The sequence below is a fragment of the Cryptotermes secundus genome, unplaced genomic scaffold (assembly GCF_002891405.2).
Source record: "Cryptotermes secundus unplaced genomic scaffold, Csec_1.0 scaffold388, whole genome shotgun sequence".
NCBI classification, from domain to species: domain Eukaryota; kingdom Metazoa; phylum Arthropoda; class Insecta; order Blattodea; family Kalotermitidae; genus Cryptotermes; species Cryptotermes secundus.
The window spans coordinates 1-18,516 of NW_019721765.1; the positions used below are offsets into that span (position 1 = coordinate 1).

The 18,516-nt window shown below is 38.5% G+C and overlaps 1 protein-coding gene across 5 annotated transcripts in view; it reads right to left on the bottom strand.

The window, feature by feature from the left end:
• Nucleotides 1-1,988: 1,988 nt before the first annotated feature.
• Nucleotides 1,989-18,516, bottom strand: part of LOC111875687 (latrophilin Cirl) — a 1,027,517-nt gene continuing 1,010,989 nt past the window's right edge. For all 5 annotated transcript variants that reach the window (XM_033750172.1, XM_033750173.1, XM_033750174.1 and 2 more), the window contains one exon: nucleotides 1,989-3,432. In XM_033750172.1, coding sequence (XP_033606063.1) covers nucleotides 2,461-3,432 — 972 coding nt within the window. In that variant the 3' untranslated portion in view covers nucleotides 1,989-2,460. The remainder of the gene's footprint in view (nucleotides 3,433-18,516) is intronic.

Genomic DNA, 18,516 nt, shown 5'->3' on the forward strand with positions numbered 1-18,516 from the left:
TCGCTACATGTGATTAGCGTTTCAAAATTTGAACCTCAATTTAATATGATTTTAAGAATGAAAAAAGAGTTCCATCATTCTCATTAATTGTTTTATTATAATTTGTGATGAAAATATGAGCATTTGCTGCTACTGTCTGTTGTCATTAATATACGATAATTTATTCTCATGTACTTTGTATTTAGTTTATGAAATTCTGTGCTTTCAATAAAACTCATATACCTAGAGTTATTAATTTCTCATTTTATCCGGCCCGCGGAAAGTGCTGAATTATCTAATGTGACCTGCGGTTCGAAAAGTTTGGAGACCCCAGACCTAAACCAACAATTTCACACACTAGGTTATTACATGTATGCATAACCAACATCCTTGAGTTACAAATATTTGCAAAAATTAAGACCCTTATTGGAGAAAAAAACAAGACATCATTGAACTGATGTGCACTAACCTCAGAGGCAAGTCTGAAGATTGGAGTCATAATGAAGGCCTGTTGTTCAGTTCCACTATAAGCACATAACCCGTCATTTATGGCCAACAAAACCTTCAAAAGTACACACAAGGCACACTCTTCCTTACAAAATAATGGAAGTTAAATTACATAACTTTCAATTACTGTTGCATGAGAATGAAGCCCATTTCCTCAATATTGAGAAAGTGTGATTTATGTCATCCCAGTTAGCACTCTTATAAATTTATGACAAAACACTTCTTACATAAAAATGCATAACTAGTTTACATTGCTGATAAGTGTCGTTCAAGGGAAATACTCAATGTTAAAGCTGTTTGCACTATGCTCCACACCCGAAAAATACTGTCAATGAAGCTGTCCAGAACAAGGTTCCAAACAAAGTCCAGGATTTCCACAGCACACTGCAGAAATTTGTAAGAAAAAAAAATCACTTTTCCTTTCTCACAGCATACTTTGCAGTGTTTCTTAATGTTTTCTCATCATCTTTTGATGGCTAATTTCTTGCTTTAGGTGGCTCTGGTGTCATTCTTATAGTAGTGTGAAGATAACAGGTGCTGAATAACAGGAAGCTTGAAATTGTACATTTTTTTCTCAAGTTCTGCAATGCAAGTCATGTGAATTCAACATTTGAAACTTGCACCTCTATTTTCCTATACCAGTGAGTAATTTTCCTATCACAAAGGATAGCACGAAAGTATGACCTTTCTGTTGTTGTCATATTTATTTTGGCTTTTTCTCTGTTTGACATTTCAAGTTAGCTGTGTCAATCACTTCTTAAAATTTTGTTGAAAAAACCCAGTGTCATTGGATGAAGTATATACACATGGTTGAGGCAATCTATATTTATCCCAAGCACTCAGATCACAAGAGAATTCAGTATGTGCCCGTATTTTCACTACAGCTCTTCAAAAATTTGTCCTCACTACTAAAGACTGATTTAGGCCCTTCTAATATTTATCAACTCCAACCATACATTCTTATGTGTGGTAGGATAATCCCTCTTCCTGCATGTGGTATCATCAGAGATTCTTGTTACACGTAGGTGCCATATCAAGGTGCAGGGGCTAGTAAACAGTCCTGTTGACCCCACATACGGATGAGTGTCCACTTTTTGTCAATCAGCTTCATTAGCAAAATTGAAGCATCCCTTGTTGCTTAGATTATCCAGTTGTCCTGTATAATCATTCATTCGATTCTGCTGTGTACATTGGTCCATATTTGTCCCTCTTCCTTTCAGTACAGTACCTGAAAACTACTTATCCTGTCCATAAACCACTGATTCCTCCACTGAAGATTATTCCCTGTGCATTACACACTGTCAAAAGTTATGAAGAAATGTGCATTAAACATGAAGGTATTCAAGATACATACTTACATGCCTCCATTGTGACAAATGAGTGGTGAATTTGCAGTTATCACTTCACTAATGTACCTGTATTAAGCTACAGACAAATCTAAAAGACTGAAGTCATAATTATGGACCAATAGCATTCTTAATAGGAAAATAAAACACAACATATTAACTCTTAAATAATTTATTTGCAAACTTCTGTGCAAGTTTATGATACGGTACTTGACAAGTTTTCCAGTCTTTGAGAGCCAGCCAGTCCAACCCATGTACATCAAGGCAACATCACAGATATATGACACATTTACTGGGCCACATCATGAACCATTGCATTAGCAATGTATCCATAGTCCAACATGTACAAAGCACTTATTTACATTATGTACACAAATCACTGGTAGGTTCTGATAATCTGTGCTTATAGACAAAGCATTAGGAGTTATGATTCAAGCAGCAAATCAAGGGGATCTACAAAACTCTCACGGGTCATCTGACGGGCATATGCCAATTTCAATTTACCATGTGCCAAACAGGTGAGTCGAAGTCATGCCACTTTCAATTGAGCTATGACTATCACCTATGGCTTATGTTCTTTCACTCACGCACTCACACTGTTAGCATTCACCGTAAGGTGTCAGTACCATTAGCATTCACTATAAGGTGGCAGCACCATTGTTCTGGAGTTATAAGAATCATGGGGGTAAATTTGGTGATCTGGCTGCTGGAGATGACACACCACTGTCTCACCATCCAGTACAGCAACTGTGCGCGCATTCTCACCAGAATATACATAAGCACTGGGGTTGGGCGGATGCCTTGACAGGTCAGTTGTTGTGTGGAACCCACCTGGAGATGGGCCACAGAAATCCATCTCTTCCAGGTCCCTGTCTAGACTTGGATGATAACGAGCGTGATCCTTGAGCTGATGCTTAAATGCTGCATCCAAGCATGAATGGAAGTTCCTGTCAGTGGCAGGGCTATAGGGAATCAGGGGTCGATGATCCCCATAGCTACGTGATGATTGTCGACTCACATCGCTCTGTCTCTTTCCGTCCTCATCACTCATGTCAGACACTTGGACCTCACTCCGTTCAATTTCCTCATACACAGGATCATCATCTGGGAGCCCTGTTGATGAAGCAACAGTGTGGGTGTGAGAGTGGGCATGCGTGAGGACATGTCCATGTGGCCTCCCCTCACGTATCTCTGTGTAAGTGTGATTCCAAGGACTGGCTGAACGTAAAAAATTGTTCGACTTTTTGGCTGTGCATATTCCATGCTGAACATGAACGGTGGCTGGCTGATTCTGTTGTGTTGCTAAACTCTCCCCATTACGGCCAACTGGGGAATGGTCTTGTTCATGGTCCCGGCAATATTTAGTCATGCACTCACTGTCAGTAGGGCCCACTCTTTTGTCTGTGACCGAGAGATCATTGGTGATACCTTGCTGGTAGTCTGGTGGCATGTAGGGCTGACGTCGTGTGTCTCTGCTATTGCTGAGGCTCCGCAGATTATTCAGACTGTTCAGCGTAGTCGTATTGTGAGAACGAGGGGAATCCTCCTGCTCAGAGCCTCCATGACCCGAATCCCGGCTGTATGATTTAAACGAAATGTTCTATGGAAAAAGCAAAAGAATTCTATTACAACACAAGCTGAAAATTCATGTTTTATTTAGGTATTAAAAATAATTATATTAACATATAAACATTCTATTAAGATTTGTTTGATCTTACATTATATACGCACACAATTCATGTTTGTTCTTTGAACATCCAAACACACTATTAAAATAATTTGTAAAGAACACCTACACAGTACATTACCATAAAAAATTGAGAATTTCATGCAGTTAATGGCACAAAATATTTTACATTCATTACCATGTGTTTCACATGAACATTATATATATATAAAGAAATTTTTAAGAACAAAAACCCTACTTCTTTTAGGAATATCTTATTGAAATATAGTTTTTTACTTAGATGTGTTGCATTCATGATGTAAATCTTGGATAAAATCCTCCACATCTGTGTTCCCTCCCCTCCTTCAAATTTAATATGCTAGAAATTATTGTAGTAATATGTCTCTCTTGCCCCTTAGAGCTTGCATGTTACCAGGCACAAGCTGTAAGATACTTTAATGACCTACTTATAAAGCAGATTATTTATGGACTGAGCTGAAGCAAGGTCTTTCCACTATACAAGAACACTACCATCACTGCTGCATCAGTTATGACCACAGTGAATATGTTCCCCATTGGATCACATACATTTCCCAAATATTCTAAACAGATTCTTCCTCACACTGTAATTGTCTCTGAATATATGGTCAATTAAAGCTGCACATTTTCTCAGAGTTTTTCCTCCATGTGTGGATCGGTTTGATAGACCTCATCTTTTAAATACCCACACAAAAAGAAACAATATAGAGCATAGTATGAATATAAAGTGAGCATGGAATGGCTGGCAACATGCTGTCGGAAATGACTGGTCTTTTTTCCTTGTCTATCAGCTGCATTAAAACTACTGTAGTGTCTACCAACACTGCTTATGCAAAACACACAGGGTTAATTCCTCTCCATAAACTCAGGGCAAACAAAATATCAACTCTGACATCATGAAGTGGAATTCTGTGTATATAATGTTATCTATGCCCCAATGTCTGTTCTTCTGTGTTCTCATGTTCATTTAAACAATACCAGGTCTGCCTGACAAAAAAATTGATTTAGTATAAAGTTAACCTTCATAATTGACTGAAGTGACCACTTACACAATAAAGACTGCCTACTGTTTTACACTGGCTGTACAAAACAGGTGTGCACGTTTACAGCATAGTTTCAGAAACTTTGTACCAAGTCTTGTTCTGATAATCCCATTTCTTGTGCAAGGTGCATTAGGGTACTTACAAGTAAAATGTTAAAGTGAAGCTCTGATTTTGTTCTACTTTTCTTCTGTTAGTACTTGACACTAATGTTTCGGTTTCTTGTCTCCTACCATGTCTGCTGTTCTTAGTTTTCTTTATTGACAATATTTTGAATACTATTTCTATGCAGGACTCAAACTCCAGCAAATTATCTTCTTTATTTCCCTGACCCAAGCAGTTACATTTTACATTTACAAATGCTATAGTGTGAACTTATTCAAGTACATAAAAGAAATGTACAGCAGCAAAAAACTGAAGACTGAATACCATATGAGAATATCTACTTCCTCTTATCCCTGCTGCTGACTCAGAGACAGGGCAACAATACAACAATCATGTATACCAGAAGCAGCTATACTTTGGCTTAACTTGCAGATATTACCTTCAAGAACAAAGAAGGGAGAAAATTAACTATCCTGCACTTGAACACAGACGTTCTGGCCAGCCAATGGACTCAATCCTAAACTGGATTAATTTAGTTTGCAACCTAAAAGCACATTCCTAGTTCACTCTGATCTTATGTGAGTGATTGCTTTCTAAGAGATTCCCCACTAAACTACTATATACATCCTGCCATCTCTCTGACCATACTATACTTCATCACCATGATTCAATTACCCTATCCCTTCAACGGACATACAAGTCACCTAGTTCATTAAGAGTATCCCCCCCAATTATTTCTCTGAAGAATCACATGTAATTTTAAAATTTCTATCATTTGTTTGGGCATAGTGTAAATGTGTATTTATACTGTGTTCATAATACCATGATTTGTTCCAAAATTAAAAAAAAGTCTGATACATTTGAAAGGAGGAGATGCTTTGGTGCTCTCTACTCTGAATTTTGCTCTTGATCATGGTACAGTCAACTCTCGATTATCCGGGGGCGGATTAACCGGTTTGCGGCTTATCCGGGGCTACTGACGCTTTTTTGAGGCTTATATGTTGTTTAACATTCATTCACTTTTGTTTCACATGGCGAGTTGTAACACTATTTTCGCACTAGTGTGAACCGAGCTCTGCATTCTTTGGTCCCGTTATGCTAACACAATGTTCTAGGGTAGGGGTGAAAGAATGCAAGGATTTGTGGAAAGTTTCAAGGACAGATACATCGCCCCAGTTAGTATCTTTGTATTGATCTTCAAGTGCGTTAGCAAAATGTCAATCTGTAAAAGGAAGCGTGTTGTGTTAAGTATTCAACAGAAAAAGGAAAATGCCGTGAAAAAGTAAACGACAATATTAAATTTTTTTAAGTGTTAAGTGTGAATGTTCATAAAAGGTGTTGGATGTTGTCGAAGACTGTGATTGAAATAACTAATTCATACTTCAGTGTAATGTAAAAAAAGTATTAAATAGGCCATGAGATGACATAAAAATGAGGTTGAATACATTTAAATGCAGGTAGGCCTATAGTATTATGAAGGTACAGTATTACAGTACTACTTTTAATGAAATTTGTCTTAACCGGGTTTTCGATTAATCGTGATTTACATCCCCACCATTATCCCGGATAATCGAGAGTTGACTGTATTAGGAATGTCCAAGGGAACCTGTAGGAACATCAGTTTCTGGTCTATGTTGATGATGTTAATTTAATGGGTGAAAGCATAAGTACAATTAAGAAAAGCAAAGTACATACTCAGAGTAGTCTGAGAAAGGTCACATGGAGGAGAAAATTTATACCTATGAATGAGGTAGTGATGGAAGCTGAAGAGTAATGCATAATTAGCTTTATAACTCTTATTCCTCCCCAAATATTATTGTAATGATAAAATCAAAGACTGGATGGGCAGAAGATGTAGCATGTGACAGAATACAAATGCACAAATAATGCAACTGCAAAAATTCAGGTGCAGATGGGATTCCAAGGGATCTCAAAGAACTAGGATGGGAAACTTAACTGAATTAATTTGCTTCAACAAGGGGACCAGTGGCAGCTACTTGATAACATGGTACTGAACCTTTGGGTTCCATAATATGTGGGGAATTTCTTTAGTAGAAAATTCACCATTAACTTATAAAGAAGGGCTTTGTTCCATTAAGTAGCCCTGCTATATGCATAAACAGCTGTGACAGGTATGTTAGGCAAACAACTGCAGCCATTTTTCAAGACAGACAAAAAGAAATTTCCAAGGGCATTATGCATCTGTTCAAATCACCTGAGGCAATTAAAATTAATTAGAAATGATATTCAACTTCTGCCTGGAAGGTCTGGTTTGTCTTTAGTAAGTTGTTACAAAAGATGTAAGGTAAAGCTATCCCTATAACAGGCCATGGAGGCTTACAGGGTTGAGTGATGTCTTCGCTCCCACATGTTCTAGACAATCATCTCACAGAGTGCAATGAGGCTGTCAGCTTTATACACTGGCCACCCTTTACCCCCTTGAAGTTCCTGATACTCATTTTTGTTAGGGGCCGAGTTGACCCCAAGGACTGGGTGCAGATGGAATTGTGAAAAACTTTATTATCCGTTAAGCTATCAGTATAACTTATCAAAATACTCAGTATTTCACTAAAATAAGTAGCACCACTCACTGACTGACAGACAGACACAATAGCTGCAAGTTAAAGCCAAGTGATTCATAACACAAACGATGCTCTAAAATAATGTATCAAGCAATGCAATCTGTAATGCATGTTCTTTATATCTCAAGTTTCTTATCTTTAATGCTTCTATTTAACTGCCTATTTGGGTAATTATTTTGACATGATGCTATCCAGTGTGAAGAATGTTCAATGCTGATAACAGCTGTGATAGTGAATGGGAGATGAAAGAACCAAATAATAAAAACCTTATTCATTGTTCAATCCTGAATTCTGCCAGGTGGGAATGATGTGCAGCACTATCCTTTAGAATTTGTTAACAAGCTCTAAGAAATACATTTCTCAACAAATGGATATTTTTAATACACAAGATGCTTATATATGTTTATAAAGTTCTTTTACATGACAATTAATATGCCTAACCATAGCTGCTACTTATTTAGTTGCAGAATAAAAACAAACAAACCAAATTTTGCATGAACCTTACTCGTATGTTACTTTATACAAGGTGGTTCATATATGACCACGACTGATTTGTGTGTACACAAGCCGCACTGCGCAGCAATTGTGTGACCTTGAAAGAGTGCAGCCACAACCTCCACCCTTCCTCTTGTTTGGATTAGAACCTGTTCAGTCCTGTCTGGGAGTTGTTAAGAGTGATGAGCGAACAGAAGGTACCGCGGAGCATGGAACAAAGCATTGTGATCAAATTCCTCATTGGAGAAAACGTCCCGTCTGCTGAAATTCACCATAGACTCCAGCAACAGTATGGGGAAGAGTCTCTCTCACGGACCCGTGTGTTTGAGTGGTGTAAGTGCTTCAGAGAGGGCAGAGAGCATGTGGTGAATGAACCGCATGATCGTCGGCCGCGAACATCAGTCGCCGAGACAAACATTGATCGTGCAGACACGCTTACTTGTGAGGATAGGTGCATCACTATCAAGGAACTTGGAGCAATGCTGTCCATCAGTGTTGGTAGTGTAGAAGACCGTGAAATACCACCTGCACTATCACAAGGTGAATGCACGGTGGGTACCACACACTTTGATGGACGTGAACAAAATGGTGTGCATGCAAGCTGCCAGTCATCTCCTACAGCAGTTTGAAGACGAAGGTGATGCATTTTTGAAGTCTATAGTGACCACTGATGAAACGTGGGTGCACTACTTCATTCCCGAGTCCCAGCAGTCATCACACGAGTGGCGGCATACCAGTTCTCCCAAACCCAAGAAAGCGTGGAGGAGCCGTTCGGCAGGAAAAGTGATGGCAACGTTCTTCTGGGACTAGCAGGGGTTATCCATGTGGACTTTCTGACAGATGCCAGAAGAGTCGATGCAGCTTATTACTCAGACCTCCTTGCAACAGATGTGAAGGAAAAGATCCGATCCAAGTGGAAGACACGTGGAAAGCAGGTAGCCTTCCTTCAAGACGATGCATGGCCCCATACGGCAAAAACAACAATGGAAACCCTCCAGAAACTGAAATGGAACCTTCTGACACATCCGCCATACAGTCCCAATTTGGCCCCAAGTGATTTCTACCTGTTCGGAAGGCTCAAATCAGACTTGCAAGGCATGCGGTTTGTGGATGACGCCGTCATCCAGACTGTTCGGGAGTGGATACGCCTCCAACCACAAGCCTTTTTGGGAAAGGGCATCAGGATGCTTCCAGAACATTGGAAAAAATGTGTTGACTCCAGAGGGGAGTGCGTTGAACACTGACATGTGCAATTAAGTGTTTGGCCATTGTGTTTTTTTTTTAAATCAGTCCCGGTCATATTTGAACCACCTTGTATTTCAAACAGAAATACCCCATAATATAAAGAAAAGTTGCATATTCTTCCACAGATCTATCATCAAATATGAAGATTCTACTTTGAATGGTTCAGTACTTACATCTGCCATAACAGTATAAATGAAAGCATGCGCCAAGGCAACCCCCATTACTTTGGTGTTCTTTCCAGTTTCATGAAAAGTGCACAGTACAAATTACGTTATAATTTTGGTTCTTCTTATTCTGGAAATTACATTCAAACTTTGTTTTGTTTTCTTTCCCCTCTGAATTCAGAATGTAACTTTACAAACTTTCACTGGTCTTGAAAGTAAAAGGCATGTCTTGCTCTGGCTCATAAAAATTTCATCCAAAAAACTAGAGTAAATTTGTATAAAAATGTAATCACAATAATACCACATGCAATGAATGAAAGACAGGTGGATTCCAAAAATAATTCAAACATACAACCAAAAAAGAAGGCGAAATATAGGACACCCACAGTTAAGATGGACAGAACAACATACTCTTCAGGAGGATGGAACAGACCACGCAAGGCCAAATCCATCATGATGATGATGATGATGAAATAATCATATGCTAATAGTTCACAATATGAAAATAGCAAAGTATCAATAACCTACATGGAATCCAATTTATCCTTGGCTGGCCAGCTAAAAATTTATTTGCCCATGCCTGTCCACTGCTTGCAGCAAAATCATCACTTTGTCAACAAGTGCTTACTGGCTTACCTCAATAATTATTCCTGTTTAGAATTAGTTGTCCATAAATACAACATCCAGTGTTGTGAAATATAATGTTCGAAAATGAAATACTTTACTTAACAGAAACTATTCGTGTATGATACATATGTACAGCATTCTTTAGGGGAGGAATGCTGTACATAGTGTCAAAAGTAGTATCCTGACAATACAGTGCCATGTAAAGCAATGACTCATACTATAGTAACAAAATTACATTCTATGGGGTCAATGTTGGACAAAGAAGTCATTATATCCCCTGTCTCTTCAGGATCAATAGGCTTCTTGACCAACAACATGTATTTTATTCTGATGAGGCATGGTTCAGGTAGTCATTAGCCAAAAGAATGGAAACTCAAACACCAGAAATCCTCATATTGATCATGAAGTGCCATTGTATGACGTAAAAGTTGGAATTTGGTGAGCAATCGGGAAAACTGGGTTCATGTTTTTTCATGAAACAATAAACTCCAAACACTGCATGAGACTGTCATCATCCTTTGTTCAAGTGAATCATGTAGAAAATCATATGGGCATTTAATATAAGATAATGCAATGGCACATACTGTGAACATATCTATGGATGAATTTGATTAAGTCTTCAGTGAATGAATGGTACATCAAGGACTGTAGCCTCTGCGATCACCAAATTTAAATCCCTGCAACTTTTATTTGTGGAGAAAGTTTAAAGAAAATGGGTGTGCAAACAAGCTGCGCTCTTTGGAAGAACCTTCCGAAAATATTATCCATGAAATTTCTGCCATTCCCATAGAGCAACTACAACTTGTCTTAGAAACATATTCTCTTGATGCAAAGATGCTTAGACAGATAGGGTCATCGCTTTGTCATTCTAAGGCAAGTCATATTAAAATGGAAAAGTAGACTGTGAATTGTCAGTTACCACAGTGCATCTATGCAAGAAGAGTGCTGTGTCAGGTGCAGAAAACATTCAACGATAAACTGTGCACCCAGTAGTATAAAAATGTTACAATTTTTGTGCCATAACAATTCAGGTTTTCACCTCACATGAACACTTCCCATCACATATTGCAAAACTGCATTTCTCTTATCTCCTACAAGGATGTATTCACACGATAATGTGTCCCAAAACACCAACTTCATTCACCAAGTGACAAGTATAATTTTTGTACATGAAACATCTGTGTCATAAGCCATTTAATTCACTATTTAAAGGTTTCTGACATATCACATTCTCTGTTCACAAACTCTACTGTCCCAAGGACAGTGTTCTATCTCCTCTCCCCTTCCACAGACCTGAGTGACTATATAAACCAACCACATTCTCACAATATGAGATTCAACCCTGAAGATGGAAACCGCATGTTCTTCTAAATGTTAGTACACACCTACAAGAATATACAATGTCACAACTCAGAAGACCACAATCTAAACAACCAATGTCTTAAGATACTTCGAACTTATATATAGTACAATTAAATGGCCACGCCACAGCTGAAGCGGTTAGTCACTGGCTTCCCACCATGGTGGCCCAGGTTCGATCCCGGGTCTGGTCAAGTGGGATTTGTGGTGGACAAAGTGGCACTGGGGCAGGTTTTCTCTGAGTACTCTGGTTTCCCTTGCCAATCTTCATTCCACCAACTGCTCCACAATCACCCTCACCTATCATCTGGGGGCTAGTACAATAGACCAAAAGTGGCCGCAGTACAAGGGACTTAGTCCCACCCCACTAGCTATAAAAAAAACAGTACAATTACAATTAAACTCCCATTTAATGTTTCTTTTGGGAGAAGTGAACACTAAATGTTTCCAGGTACAGGCTTTAGATTCAAGGTATGTTGTGAAGACAACTGGAAGAGCTAGATTTCTGTGATGGTATACGAGTTAGCGGCCTCCGTAGTCTAGGGGTAATGTTCCCAACTCATGACTCAAGGTACGCGGGTTCAAACCTGGCGGAGGTCGTGGAATTTTTAAGGGCGGAAAAATTCAGGGAACAAGTCCTCCGGGAGAGACTTTAAGCCGTGGGTCCCGAGTCCTAGATTTATGGCACGTAAAAGATCCTCATGTCTCTAGGAGACCTCTGAGCAAAATTAGGTAAAAAGTTTCCCGCCCAAGTAGTTTCCAATGCCTCCGGTAGATGGGGGAAGTATCGGGTACCTCTGCCAGTAGATGGACCGAACTCGCTGGCTGAACGGGACTGATAGCAAGCACCAGTATCGGAAGGGTACGGCGACTGCTAAAATATCAAAGGAGGACGTACAATAGATCAACAACTGGTCGCGGTGCATGGGGAAACCCACCCCCTCTAATAATGAATGAATGAATGAATGAATGGTATAGAAGTTGTGTAGGAATTCAACCCATGCTGCATAAAACTAAAGCAATGTACTTGACCTGATGCACCTAGCATACTCCGTACATTATTTTACCTCTACTGACTATATTTTAAAAGATGGCTACTTTGATTCACTTCTCCGTACATTATTTTACCTCTACTGACTATATTTTAAAAGATGGCTACTTTGATTCACTTGACAGTTAGTTAATCTGGAAGCAAATGGTGGAATCAAAGGTCAACATTTAGTTCACTGATGACACAGGGGACATTAATCGATTATAAGTGGGAAGGTACATCATTCATCTGATTGGACAGTCATTACAGAAAAGAAGGCAAAAGGGGTAAAAACAGCATTCTTTTATGTGCCACCTGTAAGAACTTATGTGTGCAATTACACGGGGAATAATAAAGTGACTGGTACTGTGAGGCTCATAACTCTCTCTAGTTGAAGTCTGCAGTGGCTCATGTCAGGATCTCGAACTAACATTCGTGCCCAATATTCCAATGTCCATTAGCTTGCACATCTCATCCTTCAGTGCCAATCAACCTGTTTAAGTGCCCTGAGATCCATTGCTCTATACTCAGACATCACATCCTTAACACAAACTACAACCAAGATGTCAGGAGAATGGAGAATGGCTTTAGTATGGTTATGACAGACTAATTTGTTTTACAGTATGATGCAAAATCCTAACATAGGAGGGGAAGGTGTTCATAAAGAATCCTCATTGTAAATGGGTTAACAACCAAACTAATACAAAAACAATTGCACAAGTTAGTATATTCTTGTGTACAAATTATATTATTGTTACTTGCTGATGAAGTCTGCAATGGAAAATACAAATGTGTTACCATGCGGTACTACTGAGAAGACTGGGGGCAATGGTGATGCAGCAAGGAGGCACTTAGTTGAAATTCACTTAATGAGTCATAATTCTGAATGAAGCTTTTTGTATCATTAACCTCAGGTCCAAAAGTCAGTTCCTGGGAGAGCAACTTACAGTATCTGAAACAGTACATTTATGCACTTTTGTACCCAAAGACTAATGCCTGAAAGTTATGACATGTTAAAATAGATGTACGTTAATTTCCAGAGCATAATTTTGCATGTCCATGATTTATGCTAACCGTCTTACAGTGCATACACTTTTTTCACATTACTCTTCCCTTTTGCACTACATGTTTCGGCATTAATGTGCCATCTTCAGGTGCGTTTTCTCTATGCACATCTAACTATTGCATTGCATGCCCTGATGTCTTCATACTAAAATGACTAAAATATATACTCGTCATATATAATAACAGATTTTAAATATTAAAAACTTTTCAGGATTCGTCATCCTTACGTCATATCTCAATACGCAAATCAAGCCAAACCACCTCTGTGGGAGCACTCTTCCTACATTCATGTGTATCTGTAACATGAAATTGTTCTTTATTAATACCACATTCTGACTTTATCTATTATGTGTGGTTTTATAATGTTTAATACTGACTGCACTCTTTGTTGTATCTTGCTCCTGTGACTGCGTGCGTTATACTACCGGATGTGTGTGTGTGCACGCGCGCGCGCACGCGCACCGTCTTCGTTTTGATTGAGTTGTGATGTTGTTCTGTGTAAATAGTGTGTAATTCGTGAAATAGTGGGTTATATAGTTCTTTATTTATATTGTTCATATGCGTGTTTTTCTTTGTCGTTCTGTATACATGATAGTTTTCCAATGTGTTTAACTATTGCTCTTTCTTATTTGTTGCTATGATATCCATAGTGTTTTCTATAGTACCATATGCATGTCCTGTGTTTAATATGTGTTCTGAGTATCCTGTATTACTGTTACTGTGTCTTATGTCATGTATGTGTTCTTTATATCTGGTATTAAATTTCCTCCCAGTTTGTCCTATATATTCCATGGGGCAATCTAGGCACTTCATATTATATATGCCACTGTTATTATATTTATTTATTCGTGGTCTTGATTTTAATATATGCTGTAAATTGTTCTTAGTTCTAAATGTTATTTTTAATTTTGTTTCTCGAAATATTTTTGTTATATTTCTTGTTTCTTTTCCTATATATGTGAATGTTGCCCATTTCGTTTTTTGTCCTTCTGAATTCTCTGTAATGTTCTGCTTTTTTGCAATGTTTTGTTTTCTGTTATTTGTAGTTATGTGGGTAGGCTGAAAAGTAATGCACACATGCTTGTAGAGCACGAACAAAAACAAATAGCAAGATCGGACAAAAAGTACATTAAAGTACAATTCTTAAGTTTCAAAAGCATATATTTATTTTTCAACATAGTCACCGTTAAGGCTAACACATTTCCCCCAATGTGTAACAAGTTTTTTCATTCCGTCACTGAAAAATTCTTCCGACTTTTCTCGAATCCAGGACTTGACAGCTGCCTTCACCTCATCGTCCGAGGTGTAACGATTACCCTTGAGGTCTCTCTTCAGTAGAGGAAAAAAATAAAAATTGCAAGGCGCAAGATCGGGGGAATAAGGAGGGTGTGGAATCGGTTCAAACTTCAGGTTTCGCAGAGTCTCTTCAGTTGCGCGCGAGGTGTGTGGACGAGCGTTGTCATGTTGCAAGATTAGTGGCGCCAGGCTGACTCTAACATGACAAACTCGATGCTGGAGGTGTTTTAGAATCTGTATGTACTGAGAAGAATTTACCGTTTACCCCTCGTTCCAGAAAATCGGTCACAAACTCGGTGAGCATCCCAAAACACAGTCAAAAGAAGTTTTTTGGCGGATGGTTCTGTTTTGAACTTTTTCGCCTGAGGAGAAGATGGATGTCGATATTCAGTGCCGTCTTTCCTCTTCTGGGTCATAACAATGGACCCATGACTCGTCCCCCATCACAATATTCAAAAGAAAGTAGTCTCCTTCGTCACGGTAGCACTGCAAAAGTTGCTTGCAGCATTCCAATCGACGCTGTTTGTTCTCTTCTGTGAGACGGCGTGGTACCCATCATGCACAGATTTTACGGTATCCCAACTGTTCAATAATGAAGCCGACAAGTTCCTTGGATATTCCAATATGGTTTGCAATATGCTTTTGAGTGATTCGCCGGTCATTTTGAATCAAATCGTCGACGAGTTTGCGATGATTATCGTCTGTGGCAGTGATCGGACATCCGCTGCGTGTTTCATCAACAATTATGGCTTTTCCAGGCTCGCAACCACGAAATTTTATTACCCATCAATTTACAGTAGACCTATCAACAGCATCGTCACCATAAACAGCCTTTAAATGACGATGAATCTCAGTAGGAGTCACTTTTTCAGCAGTTAAAAATTCGATAACAGCACGCTGTTTAACTTGTGTTGATATAGCACTAGAACACGTCTCCATACTTCCACTTCTCGAAATATGCTGGATGAACACGACGACCTCAAACCTGCGCATGCGTATTGAGGGGAAATGTTACTTCCACATGCCACCTGGCGCGCTTCTGAAGGTCATTTCGTTCGTGCTCTACAAGCATGTGTGCATTACTTTTCAGCCTACCTACGTAGTTTTGTAATTATATCTGTGTTGTACTTATTATTTATATGTTGTTTATAGTATCTATCTCATTATCTTTTGCTATTCTGGTAATGGGGTAGTTATTTACTCGATCTGTAAGGTATTTAATACCAGATATCTTGTGTTCTTGTGGATGACATGAGTCACTTAGTATTATTATGTCCCCGTTGCTGTGTGTTTGCTGTGGACTGAGTAAGAGTAAGAGATGAGTAAGGTGATAAAAAGTGTATGCACTGTAAGACGGTTACCATAAATCATGGACATGAGTCAGTGCTAAAATATAACATTATAATTTTGCATGTTAAATTGAGGTGATTGAAGCTGAAATATGCTGTGGCAACACAGCATGGATATTCATGCCTACAGACTTCATCAAACAACCCCTTCATGAACACTGTGACAAATAATATTACCTGATAAAAATTTAGGTGCTGCGCAACATTTGCAGGAAACTTGATTAAAGCTGAATGCATTGTTGCATCACTGAATGGATATTCACATCTATGGACTCCTCCATGAAATATACTGATTAATACTGAGACAGAAATGCCCTTAACAGAATTTTGAGCAACACACAATTTTCACTGACAAACATGCTTTGAAGTTCTCCATATAATGTTGCAATAACACAATCAACTTTGTTTCTAACAAAATTATGTCGGTCCACATGTTATCAGGGGCAAATACACAGCACTTTTTTGTTCTGAAATTTCCTGTCTACAAATACAGAAGCACAAATTATGTAACTAAATATCTGCAATCATCCTACCATAACCAATCTGACATCACATAATCTTAGCAGCTGATAGCGAATGATTAAAGGCACTCAATGTCTTGTACCTCTACCATGTACCTCTTATCAGATGAACTTCATTAATAATTCATTCATTCATCAGTAATCTGTCAAGACGACAGGTCCACAGTCTCTTCCAAAACAGTTCCTCCACTTGATGCGATCTAGAGCTTTCTCCTTCAAATGAAAATATCCTCTTCTGTCCCCAAGGTCATCCAGCATCTTCTTCCTCATCTTCTGGTCACTTCTATCCACCCCTCTATCTTTCCTTCAATAACTTCTTTTAGAAGGCAGTTACCGCGTAAGATATGACCAATCCAATTAGCCTTCCGTTTTCTTATTTCGTGTAGGATATTCCTCTGCTCACTGACTCTAAATAACATTTCTTCATTTCACACATAATCGGTCCAACTGATCTTCTCCATCCTTCTCCAACATCACATTTTGAAGCTTTCCATGTGTTTCTGATCTACTGCCCTAAGTGTCAAAGTTTCAGCCCCATACAAAGCAATGCTCCAAATGTAGCATTTCACTAGTTTCTTTCTCAAATTTAAGTCCAATTTGCTGGTAAAAAGATTCTTCTTCTTGCTAAATGCAGCTTTTGCCATGGCAATCCTGGATTTAATTTCACAAGTACACCTTCCATCATCTGTTAACAAGCTACCCAAATATTTAAAACATTTCACATTCTCCACTTGTTTTTGGTCTATCTTTATTGTGACTGGGGTTGGTTGTCTCGAAATTTTCATTACTTTTGTTTTTTCCACATTCATTCCCATGCCATAGCACCTTCCAATTTCGATTAGTCTATCAATCATACCCTGTAGCACAGTTTCTTCCTTAGCCATTAACACAAGGTCATCTGCATATTTCACAGTCTGAATAATTTGCCCTCCTAATTTGAAGTCTCCGAGCCCATCCAGAGCTTCCTTGGTAAGGCATTCGCTGTAAAAGTTGAACAAAATTGGTGATAAACAGCATCCTTGTCGAACTCCTCTTCCAATCTTCACACTTCTTGTCTCCCCTCTGTCCAGTTGCACTCTAACTTTCTGATCCATGTACAATTTACTAATCAATCTTCTTTCCCGAAAATCGATACCTGTTTCCTTTAGGATCTGCATTAATTTGGTCCAATTTACACGGTCAAATGCCTTCTGCCAGTCTATAAAGCAAGCACACAGTTCTTCATCTATCTCCAAAGTTCGTTCTGCTTTAATTATAATCATCCCAATTGCATCCCTGGTTCATTTTCCTCTTCTAAATCCAAACTGATCCTCTCCCAGTATATCCTCTATTTTCCTTTCAATTCTTCTTCTAAGTATCTTTGCTGTATGTGCCATAAGGCTTATTGTGGGTTGGTCACTGCATTTTGTAGCTTTTCATTAAAAATATACTATGAAAATACAATAATGAAATATTTGGCTGCATCTTCTGCCAGGGTGCAGCCTGTTCTAGAGAAAATCTGATCATTGTGAGAACAAACTAACGCTGCAAATATTTAAGTAGAATAGAGTAAAAGCAACAATGTTTAAAAAGCAAAAGTTCATCAAGTCAATGTGTTAACAATCTGTAGAAGTAAAATAAAGAAGTGTCAAACTAATGCAGACCAGAAATTCAATTCCTGTACATCTGTACAAAGAGTTTTCTCCAATTATGCATCTTAAAACTCGGAAGTCTGGATGAAATAGCATTCTACTGGGTCAACAGAATGCTAGATGCATGTGCAGGAACAGAAGCTACTTTACATCTATTCCAAAAATCATCTAAATGAACTGTCTGAACCTATTTCAATCCAAAAAGTTTTCCAGGCAATCATTTCAATTAGTACATACTTCTGCATACCTTTTTAGGGTAAAATCACACCTATAAATGACACATGAAATTTATACACCTATATTATGACATACCTGAAGGGTATGTGCCACGCCCCCCCTCAAAAACAAAAAACAAAAGTAGGCATTAGGGATGATACCAAAGACAAATCTACATCAATAAATCCATACACAACTGTTTCAAGTAAAACTAGTAACAGGGATGAAGAATGCTACAGAAATTAATCATCCTG